Consider the following 19,688-nt stretch of genomic DNA (forward strand, 5'->3'; position numbering starts at 1 on the left):
CAGGGACTTTTATTCCCAGGTTGGCTTTCAACCAGGTCCTCAGATCTCAGCTTCCTGAGTAGCTAAGATTACAGGCCTGAGCCCTGGGTGCCCAGCTTTATCTGGCTTTGATAACTGTTTTGCCTGAAAGCCATGGAGCTTCTGGAATCAGACAAACCTGGTTGTCAATATGTGTTTTCTCATTTGAGTGGTTAGCCTTACTAACTTTATTCATCTTTCTCCCAATATATCTGTAAATTTATTGTAAAGTTGTGGAAGAGACTAAATGAAATTGTATGTGTGGAACATCTTATTTAATCCTTGACTTATAATAGGGACTAAATAACTGGTGCTATTATTATTGAAACTCCACAACATAAATGTCATACATAGTATAATTTATTTATTTTATTCTGTTGACTTAAGACCCTCTGCAATTAAATTGAGTTCATAACACCAGGTTTCATAGCGATAGGCCATGCGGATCTGGGCCACATTCGTTCTCCGGATGTCATTGCCAAGCGGGCCTTCCTCAAGGTAGTTGTTGCCCAGAAACTTGGCTTTCTCCTATGAGACAAAGAAAGCGGAGTGATTGTTGTCACCTTTAACCTTGATTCAGGCAGTAACTGCCATCTCCCAGGCTAGAGTCTGTGTCTCACTCCTGTAGTCCTATTACTTGGGACACTGAGATCTGAGGATTACTATTTGAAGCCAGCCCAGGCAGAAAAGTCTGAAAGACTGTACCTCCAATTAACCAGCAAAAACGTTAGACTAGCCTGGAATGGTGATCATCCTATCTCTGTCTCCCAAGGACCTGGGACTATAGATGTGAGCCACTATGCCTAGTCAATAGCATAGCTGACTTTTTGGTATTCAAGTCAACAGACAAGGACAGATCTACCTGGTGAGAAATCCCACACTGCAGAACACTGTTTCTTGCTACTTCACACATGTCACAGGTGCTCAGCTTGAAGACCTGGGCGGCAATGGCATATTCTTCCATCAGGGGCTCCTGCAGTGATTTTTTTTTTAAGGGGTGGGGGGAAGAATGCATTCACAAAAGAAATGTGTAACTTACAATGAGAATAATGAAGTATCTTCATTTGGCATTCACTTTTTGGGTGGAAAATAATGGCTCAATAAAAACATACTTGTATTGCTCAAGATCTCACATATAAGCAAGGCACCAGTAGCTTGTGCCTGTAATCCTAGCTACTCAGGAGACTGAGATCTGAAAATCTGAGCCAGCCCAGGCAGGAAAAGTCAAAGAGATTCTTGTCTCCAGTTAACCACCAAAAGGTCAGAAGTGAAGCTGTGACTCAAGTGGTAGAGTGCCAGCCTTGAGCAAAAAAGCTAAGCGTTTGAGTTCAAGCCCCAATCCGGCACTAGATAAATAACCACACATGTATACCTTAGTGAAATGGAATTGCATAGGATCATCTGTAGACAGGGAGATCATTAGCCCTTTCTGGAGGAAGTCTAGAAAGGGGTTTTTTGCATATTCGAGAAAAAGGCTGTTGTTACTTAATGGTGACATGGCGATGGGGATCTGGGCTAAGAAAAACAAGTACTGCAGCACAGCACTCTGAAAAGAAAGAAGAATTGTTAATTAAAAAGAAAAGATAGAACACCTCGCATCCCAAAGTTAGCTTACATTTTCACTTTGAACAAAATTAGTATTTTTAATATAAAAACATTTAAAATAAATGTATCTGACATTTTTCAGAAGTGTTGAATCTAATGAAGAGGTGTTTTTTTTTATTATTTGAACTTTAATTTGTACCATCTCTAAGCTGGACTATCTGACTTAGCTCAGAGACTCTGCCCTGAACCCTTTTTTCTAGCCACATGAAAGTTCTGACTCTAAGAAGAGACATTTGAAAGCATGCTCTAACAAGAAATCTGGCCAGATCAAGCTCGTGGGAAGCCAGGTTGCCTTGAACTTATCCCTGGCAGAGTTGGAAATTACAAGTATTTTGTGGTCTGTATTAACTCAGCTCCAGAAGCAACTAAGGCTTGAACCCAAGGCCTGGGCTCTAACCCTTAGCTTTTTCCTCTCAAGGCTGGTGCTCTACCACTTGAGCCACACCTCCACTCTGGCTTTTTGATGGATAATTGGAGATAAGAGTCCCATAGACTTTTCTACCTGAGCTGGCTTTGAATTTTGATCCTCAGATCTCAGCCTTCTGAGTAGCTAGAATTGCAGGCGGGAGCCACCAGGGACTAACTCAAAAATCTTAACACTTCAGGACTAGGAAGGTGGCTCAGTGGTAGAATGTGCTTAGCATGCATGATTCGATTCCTAAGCACTATATAAACTGAAAAGGCCAGAAGTGGCACTGTGGTTCAAGTGGTAGAATGATAGCCTTGAGCAAAAGAAGCTCAGGGACACTGCCCAGGCCCTGAGTTCAAGACCTATTACTAGCAAAAAGAAAAGAAAAAAACACCTTCCGGGTAGGTGAATTTGATCCCCATGTTGGTAAGGACCTGTAACCATATGGTAGGAGGGAAAAGAAGATGCCTCCAACTTCATACAAAAAGTTAACATTGAGGGCTGGGAATATGGCCTAGTGGTAGAATGCTTGCCTAGCATGCATGAAGCCCTGGGTTCAATTCCTCAGCACCACATATATAGAAAAAGCTGGAAGTGGCACTGTGGCTCAAGTGGTAGAATGCTAGTCTTGAGCAAAAAGAAGCCAGAGACAGTGTTCAGGCCCTGAGTTCAAGCCCCAAGACTGGCAAAAAACAAAACAAGCAAATAAATAAATAAATAAAAGTTAACATTGAGCCAGGGACTGGTGGCTCACGCCTATAATCCTAGCTACTCAGGAGGCTGAGATTTAAAGATCACCTTTCAAAACCAGCCCAGGGCAGAAAAAGCTGTGAAACTCCAGTTCACCACCAGAAAAAAAAACCAGAAGTAGAGCTGTGACTCAAAGTGGCAGAGTGCTAACCTTGAGCAAAAGAGCTCAGACACAGCTCCCAGCCCCTGAGTTCAAGTCCCACAACCCACCTTTTTTAAGTTGAGTCCGTGAGAGATATTATCTGCTATCATGAATGCTGTCATGAGGTGGGTGAGTGCTCCAGCTTCTCCGCAGTGAGGCCGGAACAGAAACGTGTTCATGCCACGTTCCCTGTGGTTAAGAAGGAATTGTAGGTTCTAGGAAAATCAGCAGCTGGGAAGGGAGCAGCTATACTGCAAGGACTTGGGGACACAATTTGAAATCATTGTCTTAATTATCTGAACAGAAACCTTTCTGTGTATGCCAGTACTAGGGCTTGAACTCAGGGCCTCAGACTATGCTTGCCCTTGCTCTCAGCTGGATCTCTGCCACTTGGCCCACACCTCTACATCTGGCTTTGTCTAATTGGAGATTAGAGTATATCAGATTTGTCTGTTGGGGCATTATAACCATTATAAGATCATTTGCTCTTTACCCAGAGATATGTAGAACATAAAAAGTTTTATAATAAATTGAATAAGTGAAAAGTGTAAATATCTAACTTTCCAATGCAAGATAAGTTGCTGAAGGCAACAAAAGTGTCTATTTCTGGCCCTCAATGAATAAACCGAGGGGAAAACTAAGGAAAGAAATGTGTGATTTGGGACAATCAGAAATACCACACAAATGTGTGAAGGTCTTGGGCCCAGAGCGGCAGTGGGGGGGAGGGCTTCGTGTCAGCCTTTCCACCAGTGCCAATGGCCCATACTTACTTTCGTAGGCCGTTGAGTACCGTGATGTTTGCGTACATGTAGTAGGCATAGTAAGTGTAGGACGGATTCTTTTCCATTGTCCACTCCTGAGGTTTGGGACTCTTGGAGGAAAACATATGACCACTGTGTTTGGACTCATCATCCACGCTGTCAAAGCCAGTAATCTGTCAAGAAACAGACTTTGAGGCCAGGTACCATGGCTCACACCTCTAATCCTAGCTACCCAGGAGGCTGAGTTCTGACAATGGATGTTCAAAGCCAGCTTGGGTGTGAAAGCACATGAGACTCTGGATCTCTGATTAACCATAAAAAAGCCAAAGTTGGACTGTGGCTCAAGTGGTAGAGTATGAAAGTGGTAGAGTATGAAAAAGGCAACCCAGAGTATGAGGCCCTGAGTCCAAGCCCCCCCCCCCCAGTACAGGCACAAACAAACAAACACAGATAGAAGAGGAAAAGCTTTCAGCTCAAGGGAAAGAGAAGATATACAGTAAACATAAGCCCAAGGACTTAATCATGGTGGGGAGGGTGGGTTCCTGGGCAGCTCCCTGCAGGCCTGCTGTGCAGGGGTCAGGCTTACATGCTTGAGGAAGATGCTGAGTTCTGGGTGAGCCTGGGGGTTGATGGTGGCTTCAAACACTGGCATGAAAATATTCTCCAGCATCTTTCCAAAGTGTGGCAGGAAATTCTTTGATCGGAATACATCACTGAAGGCAAGAAGGAGAATTTAGAAATAAAGGAACAATTTTAGGGTTGATGGCTTCAGGATGAGGGAATCAGAGGACCAAATACAGAGAAATGTACAGAGAAATGATTTAGAGCTAGGCATCAGTGGCTCATGTCTGTAATCCTGGCCACTCAAGAGACTGAGATGTGAGGATCACAGTTTGAAGCCCAGCCTGGGCAAAAGAATCCTTATCTCCAATTAACCAGCAAACAGCCAGAAGTGGAGCTGTGGCTCAAGTGGTAGAGTACCAGCCTTGAGCATAAATGCCAAGTAAGAGTGCAAGGCTCTTTGTTCAAGTTTCAGGATTGGCGCGCGTGTGCGCGCGCGCGCGCACACACACACACACACACACACACACAATGACAACTAATCTACCCTGTGTATTCTTCCCAATGCCCATCAAGAAGGCAGTCATTATTTAATTCTTTGCTCTGGAATGTGGTCTGGAGGCAGCAGCCCTGAAATTGGATGGAATCCACTTCAGGTTTAAGCTGGTGAGAGGAAACAGACCAGCGCTCCCATCTTGTCTACAAACCTCCATAATAACTGAACCTCCATAGCTAAGTCCAGACAGAATGAGGAGCCTGGAAGGCACTTGCTGGAAGGTACAGGGGTGTGTGGTGGATAGGGTGGCAGACAGGACTGGTTATGGAGAACTCCCCTCGTCTGTGGTCACAATGAGCCCTAGCCCTTTGAGGAGTATAGTCACTTTTCTAAATTATAAAAGGTATGAACTAGTCAGGTGCCAGTGGTTCAGGAGGCTGAGATCTGAGGATCACAGTACAAAGCTAGCCCAGGGCAGACAAAACTGGCACTGTTTTCTCCAGTTAGCAAGAAGCCAGAGTGGAAGCTTGACTCTAGTGCTAGAGTGCCTTGAGTGAAAATGCCAGGTGAGAACAAGAAGCCCTGCTAAAATAAACCCAACCACCACAAAACCCTAGGCTAGTCCTCCTAGGAACTGTGTCCTGAGTTAGGCACAGTTTTTACCTTTTTTGAGAGCTGATGAAACTAAAGCACAAGGAGGTCACAGGACACACAGCTAGGATGTGACAGGACTGAGACCGAAGCCCAGCCCACCTGGCCATGTCATAGGCATGACAGCCATTTACAGCCTCTGCCTTCTGCAGGAAGTGTTAACCTTAGCCAAATGTTGCTTTGGGGCCTAAGAGACACAATAAAAGTCTTACATCGCCATGGGGCATGCCAAGTATTCTTGGTAAGCTGCCAGAGAATGTCCAAACAAGAAGTTAGATAAGGGGGTAGGAATGTGGCCTAGTGGTAGAGTGCTTGCCTCATATACATGAAACCCTGGATTCGATTCCCCAGCATCACATATATAGAAAAAGGCCAGAAGTGGCGCTGTGGCTCAAGTGGTAGAGTGCTAGCCTTGAGCAAAAAGAAGCCAGGGACAGTGATCAGGTCCTGAGTTCAAGGCCCAGGACTGGCAAAAAATAAAATAAATTTTCAAAAAAATGTATCCCCAATTTTTTTTTTTTTTTTTTTGGCCAGTCGTGGGCCTTGGACTCAGGGCCTGAGCACCTTCCCTGGCTTCTTCCCGCTCAAGGCTAGCACTCTGCCACCTGAGCCACAGCGCCCCTTCTGGCCGTTTTTCATATATGTGGTGCTGGGGAATCGAACTGAGAGCTTCATGTGTAGGAGGCAAGCACTCTTGCCACTAGGCCATATTCCCAGCCCACTGTATCCCAAAATTTGACCTAAAAAAAAAGAAGTTAAATAAAAGATTCAGGATGGCGCCCCTGGGGGTGAGTGATGGCACAAGGTATGGAAGAGGGTGGACTGATAAATTATGGAGAACTCTAGTGCTCTGGGTCAGCCAGCAGCCTGTGGGGAGGGTTCTGATAAGAGAGCACTGGGTGTGGTGGTCCACATCTGTTAAACCAGGCACTTGGGAATCGAGGCCACCAGGGTTACATAGTAAGGCCCTGTCTCATCAGACAGACAGACAGACAGAGGAGAAACCCTATATCAGTACAAATGAACATGGGAAAGAATGAAATGGACATAGAGAAAAAGACCAGGATATATGTACTAAAATACACACAGTTCTTATTTAGCTTCTGGCTGGAAAACGGAACTGAAATAATCTTCCTCCTGTCTTTTAGCGCTGTACCACACAGGGCAAATCCACGCACTCAGGGCCTAGGGCTGGTTTCTGCCCCAGTGGGCTGCACAGTGTGCAGTACTGGAGCTTGAACTCAGGGCCTTATATTCTCGCCTGGCTTTTTTCCATTCAAGGTTGGCTCTACCACTTGAGCCACACTCCTATTTCAGGTTTTTGCTGGTTCATTAGAACAAGAATTGCTCCAATTTTCCTGCCTGGGCTGGCTTCAAACCATGATCCTCAGATCTCAGCCCTCTGAGCAGCAGGGATTACAGGTGTGCACCATAGACTGTACACTTCCTACTGGTGTGAGAGGAGAGCAGGCCTTGCAGAGGGCAGGCACGTACTAGATCCTGGGGACCTGGATCATCCACGTCATGTTGGGGCAGTGGATGCGGTTGCAGACAAACCAGGAGGCGAGTTTGCTCCACTCGTCAGGACTTCGGCCATAGATGGACAGGCGGGGCTCTGCGTGCTGGTACTTGGCCTCTACCAGGTCTGTGCCAACTTCCTGAACAGGGGTTGGGGGGGAGAAGAGAGAAAGAGGAAAGGGGGGTACAAAGCCAGGAATTCCTGCTAGCCCCTCTGGTAGTCAGTAGGAGGTGAAACCAGGTGCCTGGCTGCCTTCTTTAGAAGGTGCCCCATACCCCACCTTGATGATGGTGGCGAAGTATTCCCCATTGATGTAGTTGTCTGTCTTTAGGTAGAGGTCTCGCAGCTCGCTGGCCCCCACAGGGTTGTACTTGTCATTGAACTTGTCGAAACGCTGGAATGTCTGGCGCCCCTGAGTCAGGAAACAGCAGTGCGTGCTGAGTCAGTGGCAGAGCCAGCAGGACAGTGATGGGGTGGCTAAGCGGCAGGGCACTGGGCACAGGGAAGCCACTGGACTCCAGCAAGGGACTCAGGCACAATTGGCAGTGAGTGGACCTCAGAGTCCTCTGCGGGGCTTTTAGGCAGCCAAGGCAAATAAAGGAGGGGGGTGGTGGCTATGATAAGGGAAGCCATGGGGTTCTGTGTGGGAGAATGGAACATCTTTTCAACCTACAGCATGAACATCCAGAGAGTCAACAGTCAAGTCATAGGGATGCATTTTTAATTTAGCAAAAAGCTCCTTTAAGGTCAGCTTCTTCTCTTTGGTGCTATAGACCACTCTGTCCGCATCAACCTGGTAAGATTTCTTAATAAAGCGCAAGAGATGTTTCTGGTTCATGCAGGCTGCTGCGTGGATGTGGGTGTCCACCTGTGTGCACAGAGAGAAAAACCAGCGGTGAGCTCTGTGACACCAGACAGGCCCAGGCACCTGCAGTGTCGCCAAGGCAAGGCAGGAGGCTCACGCCTGTAATCCTAGCTACTTGGGAGGCTGAGATCTGAGGATCAAGGTTTGAAGCCAGTCTGGGCAGGAAATTACATGAGACTCATCTCCAATTAACCACCAAAAGCCAGAAGTGGAGCTGTGGCTCAAGTAGTAGAGCACTAGCCTTGAGTGAAAAAGCTAAGGGACAGCATCAAGTTTCTGAGTTCAAGCCTCAGTGCACACACACACAAGAATGTGGCACCTTGATTACATGCAATGATACTGCTTGCTTCTCCTGAAGCTACTCAACCATTCTCTCCACTGGAAATACTGAATATAGGCAATCCTGCCATTACAACTTCCCTTCTCATAAAAAATGAATCCACTGCTTACAAATGGGATTCTAACTACTCAGGACACTGAGATCTGGAAGACTACTTTATAGCCAGCCCAGACAAAGACAGCAAGACTTAATGTGCAAAATAACTAGCAAAAAGTGAGGCTAGTGGCATTGCTCAAGTGATAAAGTGCCAGGTAAGCAAGCATGACACCTTGAGTTCAAGCCCTAGTACTAACACACACAGAGAAATCATATTTTGTTCCAAAGCCATGGCACAGGATATGTGGTAGATATATTTTTAAATGTTTTGTTATTACAAAGGTGATGCACAGAGGGGTTACAGTTACATAAGTCAGGTAAAGAGTACATTCCTTTATGGACAATGTCCCTCCTCCCCTTGCTTATTTCTTTTTCTTTTCTTTTTCCAGTCCTGGGCTTGGACTCAGGGCCTGAGCACTGTCCCTGGCTTCTTTTTGCTCAAGGCTAGCACTCTGCCACTTGAGCCACAGTGCCACTTCTAGCTGTTTTCTATATATGTGGTGCTGAGGAATCGAACCCAGGGCTTGATGTATACGAGGCAAGCGCTCTTGCCACTAGGCCATATTCCCAGCCCCTTGCTTAATTTTTAAAGTAAAACTTGATAAGGTAAATTATTTTTCCTTGTGCCCATACTGGGATTTGAACTCAGGACCACAAGTTTTCCTTAAGCTTTTTTGGCTATCATTTCAGCCAGAGTTGCCTTTCTAGCTTTTTGGTGATTCCTGGGAGGTAAGTGTTTCTGGACTTTTTGCTTTGGCTGGCTTTGAGCCATGATCCTCAGATCTCAGCCTCCTGAGTAGGATTACAGGTATGGGTGCCCGGCAGAAATGATTTTTAAAAATCTTTTATAAGTTTTTGATCAATCAGAGAGCAACGTTGTCCTTCATGCGGACTCACGACTCTGAGTGGGCCCGGCTGCCTGCTTGCTTACCTTCCTACAATTGTAGAAGTCGCGGTGAGGGTTGTTCTTCAGCTCCTTCAGCTCATCCATCTCGTTAAGCATCTCATGAACCTGGAACTTGGATGAAAGGAACTTCAGACGCCGGTGAGTGTAGGTCTTACTGTGAAAAATAAAATTACATAGTTCTAAAAAAAATGCAGAAAACAATCACAGCTCCAAAGTAATCAAGGCTCAGATTACCCATAGGAATCAGTTATTGGATTAAATGTTCAGGTTCCTTAACAAGCTGGCTACTGAGCTCTATGTTTTCATTAAAGCTGGATAGAATTTAAGGGAAGACTTTGGAGGGATTTTATTTTTGTGCCAGTACTGGGACTTAACTAGGGGATTCATGCTTACTCTTAGCTTTTTCACTCAAGAGTGCTGCTCTACCATTTGAGCAACAGCTCCATTCTACTCTTATGGGGGTTAATTGCAGATAAGAGTCTCACGGACTTTTCTACCCTTGCTGGCTTTGAACCAAGATCCTCTGATTTTAGCCTCCTCAGTAGCTAGGACTACAGGTGTGAGGACCAGAGCCCATTGCTCAGATGTTTTATTTCTTTTTTCTTTTTTTTTTCAGATGTTTTAAAATTCAGTGAATACTGTATAGCTTGGTGTTAACAGACCCAGCTTGATAATCAGCAGACTGGAGCTCAGATCCTGGTTCATCTAGCTGTGTCATTTTAGTGAAGTTACTTACCTCACCAAAGTTTGAATTCTTAATACTGCAATATTAAAAATCCCCCATAGAGCCATTGTGAAGAGAAACTATCTACATGAAGGGCTTGGGGTGGTGCTTAGACAAGAGGAGCAATGAATCTTATCTTTTGTTCTTCCTGCACAGGGCTCACCAACACTTACACTGGTCCTTGGGCAATTAAAGCAAGCAGGAAGTTCATGTCATCCAAGAAGTCATCTAGGTTGGGGTATGGGTATGGCATGGGCTCGTCCTTGCTGGCTGCTTCTTCGTTGGGATAGATGTAAACTACTCCATCCTTCATTTGGAGGTGATAGCCCAGGTTGGCTGGAAGGTCATCAGTGCAGAAAGGGTCTTCTCCCTTCTTTGGAGGAGGGGTGAAGACTAAAACACAGTGATATATCAGCACTGGGGAGTAATGATCACAGAATAATAACCAAAACATGAAATGCTGATCATCTCCTTATCTGGCATCGCATAGTCTGTATATTGTAATTATCCAACTTTATTTAGTGTGTTTTTACATTAATTTTTCTGAAGTGACTGCCAGGCACCAGTGGCTCAGGCCTGTAATCTTAACTACTCAGGAGACTGAGATCTGAGGTCCAAGGTTCAAAGCCTGTCTGTGCAGGAAACTCTGTGAGACTCTTCTTTCCACTTAACCAGCAAAAAGCCAAAGTAGAGATGTGGCTCAAGTGGTAGAGCACCAGCCTTGAGCAGATAAAGCTAAGGGACAGCACCAGGCCCTGAGCTCAAGTCTTCTTACATACACACACACACACACACACACACACACACACACACACACTTGTTTGATGTCTCCCTAAACCAAGGTATTTTAATAGTTTATTTGGAGACATTTTGTGTGTTAGTGTGTCAATACTAAAGCTTAAAACTCAGAGCCTCATATCCTGACTTCTCTTTTTCTTTTTCTTTTTTTTTTTTTTTTGGCCAGTCCTGGGGCTTGGACTCAGGGCCTGAGCATTGTCCCTGGCTTCTTTTTGCTCAAGGCTAGCACTCTGCCACTTGAGCCACAGCGCCACTTCTGGCCGTTTTCTGTATATGTGATGCTGGGGAATTGAACCCAGGGCCTCATGTATACGAGGCAAGCACTCTTGCCACTAGGCCATATCCCCAAGCCCATGACTTGTCTTTTTCATTCAAGCTGGTGCTCTACCACTTGAGCCGCACCTCTACTTCCACCTTTTTGATAGTTAATTGGAGATAAGAGTCTCTTGGATTTGTCTACGCAGGCTGGCTTTAAGCTGAGATCTTCAGATCTTCCTAAGTAGCTGGGATGACAGGTGTGAGTCACAGGCACCTATCTGTAAAACCCTTCTACATGACCTGTATCCACCTTCTTGTTTCACCCAAAGTGATATTCCATTCCCCTGCCATCACTCTGTCCTCCATACAGAGTGATCAGACTATAAAGGGAAATAAAAAGTATGCTGTTCTTACATAGGTTAATTCTTATTTGGGCGATGTTTGCCAGGGATGTAATTTCTCCCTAGGGATTTTCAGAAGGATTAAGTGAGTTAATGTCTGCTTCCTTCCCCTGTTGACAGCTTCAGCCTTCAAGGCCAGGAGCACATTCTGCACTGTCAGCCTCTGACTGTCAGCGGATACCGTTGCTCACACTGCTTTCTCCTGAGCCCAAGGAAAACATTAGAAAGTCACCTTATCAGGGAGGGGCCTGTGGCTCATGCCTGTAATCCTAACATGGCTGAGATCTGAGGATCTCATTTCAAAGCCAACCGAGGAAAACAAATTGATGGGACTCTTATCTCCAGTTAATAATAATTAAAAAGGATAATTAATGCATGGTTTTAGAGGCCTATTTAGTTTATTTTATGTTGGTACTGGGGCTTGAACTCTGGGCCTAGGCTCTGTCCCTTGGCTTTTTCATTCAAGATTGGTGCTCTAACACTTAGGCCACAGCTCTATTTCAGCTCTTTGGTGGTTAATTGAAGATAGGTCTCCTGAATTGTGTTGCCCAGGCTGGCTTTGAACCTAAGATCTCAGCCTCCTGAGCAGCTCAGATAACAGAAATGAGCCTCCATTGCCAGGCTCTGATGGCTTATTTAAAATTCAGTCCAAGGCAGTGAGTCCAGAGAGCCAGTTACCTGGGTAGAAGCTCTCCACAGCCACCCAGGCCTCGCCGTCAATGTTCCGCAGGTACTTGGACGGTGTCTTGGGGAACCTCTGCGAGGACCTACGCATGTATTTCTCCCGGATACACAGTGCTCGATACAGACCCTGACACACCACCTCAAAATCTTCCACCGTGACCTGCCAAGGAGACATCACAGGGTCAGAGCCGCCCCTTGGTGGTGCCAGTCTGGGCTTTGAACTCAGGGTCTTTCACTCGCTTGGCTTGCTTGCTCAGTTGGTGTTCCACCATGTGAATCACCCCTTTTGGTGCAGCGTTTTGCTGGTTAGAGATGAAGTCTCCTGGACTTCTCTTCCCCAGGAGGCTTTGGACTGTGAGCCTCTGGATGTCTGCCTCTGTGCATCTATGATGACAGATCTAGGATGAGGCAGCAGTGCCTATCAGTCCACTCAGTTTTTATGTTCTTTTGAACTCTTGGCTTCTCCAAAGCCCCACGGATTTATCATGATTTCATATTTTTATTTCAGTTGTTGAGTATCTAAAGCTCTGTCGTTTGCAGACCACCCATGTCTGCATAAAGAGAAACAAGAACGGCTTGCATTTCAGTGCTCTGACACTTGGAAATATCTTAGGACTTAGCCTGAATGGTCAGTTACATGAGAAGGAGGCTCAGGGCTGGCCATGAGAGCTATATTTAGAGCAGGGACTAGTGGCGAAATGGCAGTTTCACCAAGATGGTGCTGATGCGGCAACTGTCGGGGGTGGGGGGGGGCAGAGATTTATTAATTGGCCATCTGTTTGGGAAGGGATGAGTGGGTCAAGCTGCTAGTGACATGAGGCCTCCTCTACTGTACCACTGGTGCCTGCTTGGAGCAACCATCTGCTGCATGAGCATCTGGCCCGCCATGAAGGCCGAGAGCCCCCGGCCTCTCAGGACTTCCTTTCCTGTCTTAAGTGCCACCAGCAAGCTTGGCCCAGGGCTGGGCACCGGCTGTGCAGGAATGTAAGTATTCCATGCTGCTGTGGGAGTTGAACAACACATGAGCAGACACCGGCCCTAGCAGGGAGGGAAGGAGGTGGAAAGCTGGGAGGGAGGCTTGTGCAGTCCTGTGGTGGCTGCTGGAGGCAGCTCTTCGGGGCCAGAACCTCTCACCCCTGAGGCATAGTCGCCGGTGATCTGCACCCTCTGGAAGTCGGGCACACCCTGGTAGGTGGGGGAGGAGGAAATGAAGTCGTCGATGTGGGACAGCTTGGTGGAAGACGTCTCACTTTGTGGAATCGACAAATTCACCGTCTTCCGCCCTTGGAAACGCTTTTTTCTGAGTTGGAAATTGAAAAGAAAAGAACCCAGCTTTGCTATCCTCATCAGGAGTCATAACAGGGAGGCAGGAGGTGGGAGATGGCCAGGCAGAGGGCATCCATGGCAGCTCCCAGGGCACCAGCGCCTTCCATGGACTCAAGACTCAGCCCCCCTGAGGCCAGGCTTTCAGGCTCCAGCTTCCGTGCAATCATGTGGACACCAAGTGTGGGTCTGGCAGCCAGAGCCTCCAGTGGGTCAGAGGTGAAGCACTAGGGCCCCACCGCTTTCTGTGTCCACTGTTGGTGCCATGTGCAGAGCCCATGCAGGGAGAGGCCACACCCTGCCCACCCACTCTCTGCCCTCCCCTGTTCCCTTGCCCACTCCCTGCCCTCCCTCCTCCACCCACCCACCTCTTGCCTTCCATGGAGACAGACAGCGTCTCCATGTGGAACATGTGGGCTTGCATCTCCCGGAGGGAGATTGGACAGATCTCGTCCACATCGAAGGGCGAGAGCTCATGCCGTCCGCCCTCATCCTTCACCTCGGAGGCGAAGACCTTCTCAGCAAAGCTGCGCATTGCTTCATCAATTTCTGTAAGAGGTTGTCACACATTAGTGTTCATGCCCCCCTTTTGTGCTGGTACTGGAGCTTGAACTCAGGCCCTTGAGCTCTTGCTTGGCTTTTTCACTCAAGGCTGGTACTCCACTGCTTAGCCTATACCTCCACTTCTAGCTTTTTGCTGGTTAATGGGCATCTCACACTTTTCTGCCCAGGCTGGCTTTGCATTACAGTCCCCAGGTCTCAGACTCCTGAGCAGCTAGGATGCCAGGTGGGGGGCCACCAGCGCCGGGCTGCTCTAGTTCCCTTATCTGTATAGTGCTCACACTTGCCAGGCCATCGGGACACTAAGGGTGATGATTATGTGAAAGTGCTTTAACGAAAATGAATGCCAGATTAACTTGAAGGATGTAATTGGTAGCAATGGAATTTGGGGTTAATTTTGAGCCTTTAAAAAAAGGGATGGCTGCTGTGACTTAGCACAGGAAGAAGCCCATGTTACTAACCACAGGCACCAACTCTGAACCTCCACCCTCCACCCTGGTAGTCGGGTGAGATTACACTAATGTCCTACTGGGTCCCAGTGAGCACAGAGCCCCCCTGGGGCTGGCCATGCATGCTCCTCATTCCATGCAAACACTTCCTGAAACTGGACACCATCTCAGGATGCAGTTAGTAGCCCCTTATCAAGCAGCACGGTCCATACGAGGCAGCAAACAGAATGACTAAGCAGTTGATGGTCAAGAAGGTCTCCCCCCTGCCCACCCCTCCTAGAAATAGCACCACCCTCCCTCAAGCATCCCAGGTAGGCGCTTGCTCATGAAGGTTAAGCAGTACGCCATTAGGGAAGGCTTCGTGCACTAAGATGGGCAAACAGAAAGAGGACAAGGATGACAATGGCACAGAATCTTCTCTGGGCCTGACTGCAGGAGGCTGCAGCAACCAGATCCTGAAGCAAATCCTGTTGGCTTGCGTTTCCTGGACTATGTATATCTATTTGTATCATATTGTCATACAGCATTATTGTTGTTTTACCCTAAGATCATATCTTTTGAAACCACTCTAAACAGCTGAAAGTAGAAATTCTGTTCTCAGTAGATTTTTTTTTTTTTTTTGGCAGTCCTGGGGCTTGGACTCAGGGCCTGAGCACTGTCCCTGGCTTCCTTTTGCTCAAGACTAGAACTCTGCCACTTGAGCCACAGTGCCACTTCTGGCCGTTTTCTATATATGTGGTTCTGGGGAATCGAACCCAGAGCTTCATGTATACGAGGTGAGCACTCTTGCCACGAGGTCATATTCCCAGCCCCCCAGTAGTTAGTATATGAGAAATTATATGGTTGATATTTCTTTCCAGTGAATCAAGCAGCTGTTTTTACCTCATGTAACCACATTTGAAACCAAACCCCTAATTCAAGAGCTCAGCCTTTTAAAAGTACTTCAGGGAGCAGTGGTGGGTGTGGAAGGCAGCGGTGGTGGGTGTGGAAGGTGCAGTGGTGGGTGTGGAAGGCAGTGGTAGGTGTAGAAGGTATAGTGGTGGGTGTGGAAGCCAGCGGTGGTGGGTGAGGAAGGCAGAAGAAGCTAGTGTTTTGAAAGGATGAGTCGATACAATAAAGTGACAGCCTGAGTTCAGGAAGGAGAAACTGTCCCATAGGTTTGCACAGTTACCCATTTTTTATTTGTGACGATGGGATGTTTGCGTAGGAAAATTTCGAGGATAAAATATCTGTCTTTGGATAAAGAAAGGGGGAGAAAGCGGGATGAGGAAGCAGAACTCTGCATTGGAGATGAGAGATGTCTGTGACAAGACAGCCTCGACCACGGGGCACCTCGGTGCTCACCGTCACGAGAGGAAAATGTTAGTAAGGCCAACTCTGGAGAGTTGTTATGAAGATTACACAGGACAGACTTTAGAAACCACTGGGAGTGATTACTCCAAAGAGGAACTACAGGACCTGAAGAAAGAATCGTCATGCTTCCATCTCCAACCACTTCATCGGAAAAGCATGTGTATTTCTCTGCAGTGTGTACTAAATGCAGACACAGACAAGACCACTTTAGAGGCCTGGCATCTGCCATGGCTCAGAGGGGAAACCGAGGCAGACCCCACCAGTCAGCAAGCAACATATGCCAGTAATTTACATGGTGGGAGCGGACAATGAAGTGAGAGTGATATCTAACATGAGTTTCGATTTTAACTGGTCACAAACATTGACAATAAATTTTTTTTTTCTGATAAGACTTGAAGATTATTTCAGACTAGACTCAATAAACTCCCCTTGGCAGATCTGTGGTGTTTTATTTCAAAATATCAAAAAAGTGCTTTATGACATCTCTTTAAAAACATAGTGGACATTTTGTATTGTTTTAATTTTTTGCAATCTAGGAAAGCCATGAATTTTTTTTCAGTAATTATTAATCTTTGTTGACTTTTTGGTTTCTTTGTAAGTCAATACTAGGGTTTGAACTCAGGGCCTCATGCTCTTGGCTTGGCTTTTTTTTCTCAATACTGGAGCTCTACAATTTGACCAAGATTAATGCAAAATTAATTGGACATAAGTGTCTCAGGTTTGTTTGTTCAAGCTAGGTTCCCAGGGTGAGCCTCAGGTTTCAGACTCCTGAGTATCTGGGATTACAAGCATGAGAGCCAGAGGCATCAGGCTTAATCTTTATTGTTTGAATGGTGTAATTTAATAAACACTGATGAGAAATAACCATGCTTCTGAATTAAGGAAGAGTATCACTTCTTTCATTGATATTCTGGCAAATGACAGGAAAAAAATAGTCTAAGATACTCACGTTTTCCTTCTGCTATATGAAGTAAAATAAAACAAGGTACAATATGTGAACAATTGTCAGACGTCATAGTGGCTATTTGCTAGTGCTTTGGAATACAAACATACAGACTACACACAAAAATGAGGACATTGTTTCAGAATAGGTTTCTACCTCTACAGTTTTCTGCTCTCAGAAACACTGAAATACATCTATCTATCTGTCTGTCTATCTATCATCTAATTTATTATGCCAGTACTAGGACTTGAATATAGGGCCTTGAGGTCTCATTTAGATTTTTCACTGAAGACTAGCATTCTACCACTTGAGCCACAGCTCCACTTCCATCTTTTTGGTGGTAAATTGGAGATGAGTCTCATAGACTTTCCTGCCCTGGCTGGCTTTGAACCACAATCTTCAGGTCTTAGCCTTGAGTAGTTAGGACTATAGATTTAAGCCACCAGCTCCTGGCTGGTTTTGTATCTTTTGATGGTGTTGCTAGGCTTTGAACTCTCAAGTTTCATGCTTGCTAAGTAGATTCTCTACTACTTGAGTCATAGCCCCAATTCTGTTTTCTAATTTTTCTAAAGCAGTTTATTACTTTCATTTCAGTGTATTTTTTTATTTCACATGAAACATGCATTGCTTTTTATAGTGAAACATACTTATGACTCATTGTTTGTTTTTTTTTTTTACCAGTGCTGGGGCTTGAACTCAGGGCCTGAGCACTGTCCCTGAGCTTCTTGTGCTCAAGGCTAGCATGCTACCACTTGAGTCACAGTTCTACTTCTGGCTTTTTCTCTGTATGTGGTACCGAGGAATCGAACCCAGGGCTTCATACATGCTAGGCAAGCAGTCTACCACTGAGCCAGATTCCCAGCCCCTCATTGTTATTTTTTAATTACTCTGTGTTGCCAATCCAGGATTATAAATCCCCCCAAACACACAGATCTGGTGCTCATGGACTGTTCAGCTAGAGACATTGTACATGGCTCCTCTCAGAACTGCTACAGATTTCACTAGCAGAACAGACCTTAACCAGCTCACAGCTTCCTAAAGATCACCCTGCTCCCCCAAACTGAAAGCAAGCAAAGATTCAGGCTGCCTTGCCTCTTGCTCAACTGTGCAATTCAAGTTATTATGGGCCCTAAATAAATAATTATCAAAGCTGAGATGATAGTTAGAACCGGAATTCTCCAAACACTTCTGCACACCTACCTGGCAGTTTGAACAGAGGCATTGTTGCTAAGGTTCCTTGGTTCTAGGAGAGCACAACACAGAAAGAGAGAGAGAGAGAGAGAGAGAGACAGAGACAGCGGGGATGGCTGATGCCGAAAAAGCCCGACACTCATTTTATCGTTTTGCTTTGCCCCCTGTAATTTGACCCTTCTCTGCTAAAAGAAGAGGGATGAGCTTGAGATCTATTTATAACTTTAGGCCACTGACAGATGAAAACAGGTGAAGTGTGCAATCTTTATTCTGGGATTTTAGAAAAGGCATCTGTGTGAGTGGGACTGCATTTCCACACCCTCTGTGTCTCTGAATTCTTATCAAGTGTAGTGTGTGTGTGTGTGTGTGTGTGTGTGTGTGCATGCTTGCACCTGCGAGAATGTGCTTGTACTAGGGCCTGAATTCAGGGACTTGTGCAATTGCTTTTTCCACTCCAACTAGAGCTCTACCACTTGAGTCATACCTCCACTTCCAGCTTTTTTTTTCTAGATAATTGAAGATAGGAGTCTCACATACTGCTGGGAAGTAGTAGCTCACATCTGTAATCCTGGCTATTCAGGAGGCTTAGATCTGAGGATTGTGGTTTGAAGCCAGCCCAGCAGAAAACTCCACGAGACTCTTATAATCTTTTTTTTTTTTTTTTTTTTGCCAGTCCTGGGGTTTGAACTCAGGGCTTCTTTTTGCTCAAGGCTAGCACTCTGCCACTTGAGTCACAGTGCCACTTCTGGCCATTTTCTATATATGTGGTGCTGAGGAATCGAACCCAGGGCTTCCTGTATATGAGGCAAGCACTCTTGCCACTAGGCCATATTCCCAGCCCCTCCACGAGACTCTTATTTCCAAAAACCCCACAAAACCTACCGAGAAAAACAGAGGTAGAGGTGTGGCTTAAGTGGTAGAGCACCATCCTTGAGTGAAAAAATAAGTGAGTATGAAGCTCCCTGAGTTTGAGCCGGGCATGCATGTGCGTGCGTGTTTGTGCACACACACACACAGACACTGTTTGTGTCCAGTATTTCTGCTCCAGTAAGCACTACATTGGTTGAGCTTACCTGGCAATCTAAACATTGTTCAGAACAATATTCTTCTGGTGAGATTCAAATAATGCAGTTACAAATATCCTTTCCAAATTCCTTCCTTCTTCTCTTCCTTCCTTCCTTCCTTCCTTCCTTCCTTCCTTCCTTCCTTCCTTCCTTCCTTCCTTCTTTTCTTCTTTCTTGGTCATGGGGCTTGAACTCAGGGCCTGAGTGCTGTTCCTGAGCTCTTTTGCTCAAGACTAGCGCTCTACCATCTGAGCCACAGGGCCACTTCAAGTTTTTTAGTAGTTGATTGGAGATAAGAGACTCATGGGCTTTCCTTCCCAGGCTAGCTTTGAACCACACTCCTCCTCAGCCTCCTGAGTAACTAGAATTACAGGCCTGACCCACTGGTGCCGGCTTAAGTCTATTTCTTTAGGGTGCATTGAGTGAGGACACACAGAGGCCTGCCTGCACGGAGATCATGACTACTTGCCCCCCAAATCCTCCTTTGGGGAGAATCGTGGGGGCTCCCACCTCTTTCCAACCTGCCCTTTACTCAACTTTCTTCAATGCCCACTGAAATTCATGGTTTGGACAACAGCTGGTGGGAGCCATGGTAGATGGTGGAAACTTAATGGCCTGATGCAACATAATTAGGTCCTGGGGTGCCACTCTCTGAAGGCATTACTGCCTACTCACAGGAGAGGGTTAGATGTTGAGGGACTGAATTATGTAGGAGTAGGGTTGTTAGAGGGCCAGTCCACCCCACTGGCTGGCCTCTGGTCTGTGATCCTGGCATGCATGGTGTTAGGATACCACAGAAAGTTCGCGCTAAGCTTCTTG

The 19,688-nt window shown here is 46.1% G+C and overlaps 1 protein-coding gene across 4 annotated transcripts; it reads right to left on the bottom strand.

Annotated features, from left to right (window-relative positions):
• Positions 1-360: 360 nt before the first annotated feature.
• Ampd1 (adenosine monophosphate deaminase 1) lies at positions 361-17,910 on the bottom strand. 4 transcript variants are annotated; one of them, XM_048351834.1, is made up of 16 exons: positions 17,815-17,910; positions 16,621-16,629; positions 13,677-13,857; positions 13,120-13,285; positions 11,980-12,145; positions 10,018-10,237; positions 9,145-9,274; positions 7,586-7,780; positions 7,193-7,324; positions 6,888-7,051; positions 4,272-4,398; positions 3,695-3,858; positions 2,993-3,113; positions 1,391-1,564; positions 881-991; positions 361-546 (listed from the first exon to the last, which is right to left on the bottom strand). In XM_048351834.1, the coding sequence occupies exons 1-16, from the start codon at positions 17,834-17,836 to the stop codon at positions 388-390; spliced, it is 2,241 nt and encodes a 746-aa protein (XP_048207791.1). In that variant the 5' UTR covers positions 17,837-17,910; the 3' UTR covers positions 361-387. The 4 variants fall into 4 exon arrangements, with proteins under 4 accessions (XP_048207791.1, XP_048207793.1, XP_048207790.1 ...); XM_048351836.1 differs by having other exon boundaries at positions 881-955; positions 16,621-16,632; XM_048351833.1 differs by having other exon boundaries at positions 16,621-16,632.
• Positions 17,911-19,688: the final 1,778 nt, after the last annotated feature.

Source organism: Perognathus longimembris, chromosome 7 (assembly GCF_023159225.1).
Source record: "Perognathus longimembris pacificus isolate PPM17 chromosome 7, ASM2315922v1, whole genome shotgun sequence".
Lineage (NCBI taxonomy): Eukaryota > Metazoa > Chordata > Mammalia > Rodentia > Heteromyidae > Perognathus > Perognathus longimembris.

What these genes read in the sequence shown, in the direction of transcription:
- Ampd1 (XM_048351833.1), bottom strand. Translation starts at nt 17,836, where the DNA reads ATGCCTCTGTTCAAACTGCCAG. An exon ending in GTCTCCATGGAAGGCAAGAG is followed by an intron (nt 13,286 to 13,676) that starts GTGGGTGGGTGG and finishes TTTCCAACTCAG; the next exon opens with AAAAAAGCGTTTCCAAGGGC. An exon ending in GTACTCAACGGCCTACGAAA is followed by an intron (nt 3,114 to 3,694) that starts GTAAGTATGGGC and finishes TCTTAACCACAG; the next exon opens with GGAACGTGGCATGAACACGT.